At 37.3% G+C, this 2,922-nt stretch overlaps 1 protein-coding gene across 2 annotated transcripts in view; it reads right to left on the bottom strand.

The window, feature by feature from the left end:
* GTF2H2 (general transcription factor IIH subunit 2) overlaps positions 1 to 2,922 on the bottom strand; it is a 39,210-nt gene that overhangs the window by 4,992 nt on the left and 31,296 nt on the right. For both annotated transcript variants that reach the window (XM_023510904.1, XM_003785893.3), the window contains exon 14: positions 2,819 to 2,922. In XM_023510904.1, the coding sequence (XP_023366672.1) occupies positions 2,819 to 2,922 (104 nt within the window). The remainder of the gene's footprint in view (positions 1 to 2,818) is intronic.

Raw genomic sequence — 2,922 nt, 5'->3', positions numbered from 1 at the left:
GATTTTTCCTGTCATAGCTAACTTTCAAAAAAAAAAAAAAAAAAAAAAAAAAAAAAAGATTTGAGATTTTACAAAACAAATTGGAGATATTCTGCCTAACACTTTCCATATTCCTCCTTTTGTAATGCTAATGTCTGATAATTTTTAAGTATATTTTCCTGCTTTGTGATACACTCGGGAGGTACTCCAAGGTACACTCGGGAGGGCTCCTCTCAGAGTTCCTCAGTCCCTTGACACAGACTTTGTGTCAAGCCTCTTCATTCCTCTCCCCAAGACCTCCTCATATGGTGACCCCAAACTCCTTCACTGAATAATCTAAATATCGGCTCGGCGCCTGTGGCTCAAGTGGCTAAGGCACCAGCCACATACACCTAAGGTGGTGGGTTCGAATCTAGCCCGGGCCCGCCAAACAACAATGATGGCTGCAACCAAAAAACAGCCAGGCGTTGTGGCAGGCACCTGTGGTCCCAGCTACTTGGGAGGCGGAGGCAGAAGACTCGCTTGAGCCCAGGAGTTGGAGGTTGCTGTGAGCTGTGATGCCACGACATTCTACCCAAGAGGACAGCTTGAGGTTCTGTCTCAAAAAAAAAAAAAAAAAAAAGAATAATCTAAATATCTTCTCAATATGTTCAAATGTATCAGGAATTCTACAGTTTCTGTTCTCTTGGTGACATCTCTCCTGGAGCATTTGACCTTCTCCAAACCTGATATACAGTTGTCTCTCTGAGATCTTTCCTCACTACCACCCTAGGGCTTTCTTTAGCCTGTTCTGAATTAGACCATATTCTTAGAGCCAATGACGCTCTCCCTCATAATTTGAATCACCCACCTCTTCTAGAGTTTCCCCAGAAAATCTTACAAGTCCTTACAAGTCTGAAATGTCTTTATTCTACCCACACTCAACTGATAGCTTGGCTGGCTATGTAAGCTGGTAGTAATTTTCACCCTAAATTTTTTATTTTTTGCAGTTTCTGGCCAGGGCTGTGTTTGAACCCGCCACCTCCAGGATATAGGGACAGCACCCTACTCCTTTGAGCCACAGGCGCCGCCCTTTCACCCTAAATTTTGACGAGAAGTCAGACTATTTTAATTCTAGAACCTTTGCATGTGACTTAATTTTCCTCTCTGGAAATGTTTACAGACAGTATTTTGCTGCATATTCTGAAGTTTTACAGTTTTCAATCTAGAAAAGGGACTTCAATAATAGAAAATTTCCTTCTTAACCTATTTCTTTGATGATATTCAACTCTGTATTTTATCTTTTTTTTTTTTTAACTAAATGATAGCTGTGTACATTAGTATAATCATGGGGCACAGTGTGGTGTCTTCATATACAATTTGAAATATTTTCATCAACCTGGTTAACATAGCCTTTATGTCATTTTCTTAGTTATTGTGTTAAGACGTTTATATTCTACTTTTAGAAAGATTTACTGGTACCCTTATAAGATATCTTTTCTTTTTTCTCATATTATTCTGATATTGAAAACTCTGGTAAATCCACCAGTTTTCTTATCTTTACTCCCAAGGTTTTTCATTTCTATACTAAACCTCACCCAGAAGAGTAAATAAACACAAGCTAAGGGCAGCGCCTGTGACTCAAAGGAGTAAGGCACCAGCTTCATGTGCCAGAGGTGGTGGATTCAAACCCAGCCCCGGCCAAAAACCGCAAAAAAAAAAAAAAAAAAACATAAACACAAACTAAAATCGTGAGGGTTTTTTTTGTTTGTTTGTTTTACTTGTAGGTTCTGGGTAATACCAAGAAGTTTCATAATACCTAATGTTGGCCACTGATGGAAAACAATAAATGAAATTTCTTTGAAGAACAACTTTATAACACCTACCAAAATTCACAAACATACATTACTTTTGACTCTACAATTCTGCCACTGAGAATTTACTATGCATTTGTACTTGCATACATGTTTAAAGGTAGTGATATGAACGTTATTTGTTAGTATTACTAGCAAAACAAATGGTCTTAAGTATCTAACAGTAGGCAATTGGTTATATACACGAAACATCCATAAAATATACATGACAGTTTCAAAAACAAAATTAATCTAGATACGCTGATATGAAATGACTTCTAAATGTGAAAAGCAAGGAGATGGATGGATACATAATTGTCTGCTAGCCGATAAGTATTAAACATGATTCCTAAATCCTACATGTTCTTAAAAGCAATAAATATTTCCCAAAAACTTTCTACAAAAGATTGACCAGCTCGACTTCAGACTTTATTAGTGAATAATAAAGTGAATACTTATTGGTTTTAGATTAATTATATTATGCCAGCCTCTTATTTCCAGTGGTATTTAGAGTTGGCCAGTACCAGCTCACCCATTAAGTATGTTTTTAGGAATTTTGAGAGCTGGTTGTTAATTAGTAGCTACAAATTGGACATGGTAGGCACACATACCATGAAAATCAGCAAATCTACCAATCAGAGCTCTTTTTCACTTTTTGGAGAACTTATTTATCAGTATACCATCACTCTTAATTATACATAGGTGGGTTTAGGGAAATTAATAGATTTCTGGAGATCGAGATCTATTTAATAATGAGTCATTTCAGTCATAACCAAGGCATAGTCAATTCATTTTCTATATTAGAAGTACTTCTGTCCAAATGACTAGGTTTTTTTTTTTGGCAGGGGCCAGGTTTGAAAGCCACCACCTCCGGTATATGGGGCTGGCGCCCTACTCCTTGAGCCACAGGTGCTCCCTTAACATGACTATCTTTTTAAAGGTAGTAACAATGTATTCAAACATTAGCTTACCACATATAACAGATATGTTAATCAAAACTCATATACCTTTCTCCATGATGTTCTTCTAGGGGAATTTCTTGAAAAGCATCCAAAGGAAATAAATGATGGTAAGACCGTGCCAAATGGGGAGCTGACACCAAAGTAAGACC

The sequence above is a fragment of the Otolemur garnettii genome, unplaced genomic scaffold (assembly GCF_000181295.1).
Source record: "Otolemur garnettii isolate 467f Iridium unplaced genomic scaffold, OtoGar3 scaffold00017, whole genome shotgun sequence".
Classification (NCBI taxonomy): domain Eukaryota; kingdom Metazoa; phylum Chordata; class Mammalia; order Primates; family Galagidae; genus Otolemur; species Otolemur garnettii.
The sequence above is the reverse complement of the archived record's forward strand: the minus strand, read 5'-3'. Positions and strand labels throughout refer to the sequence as shown.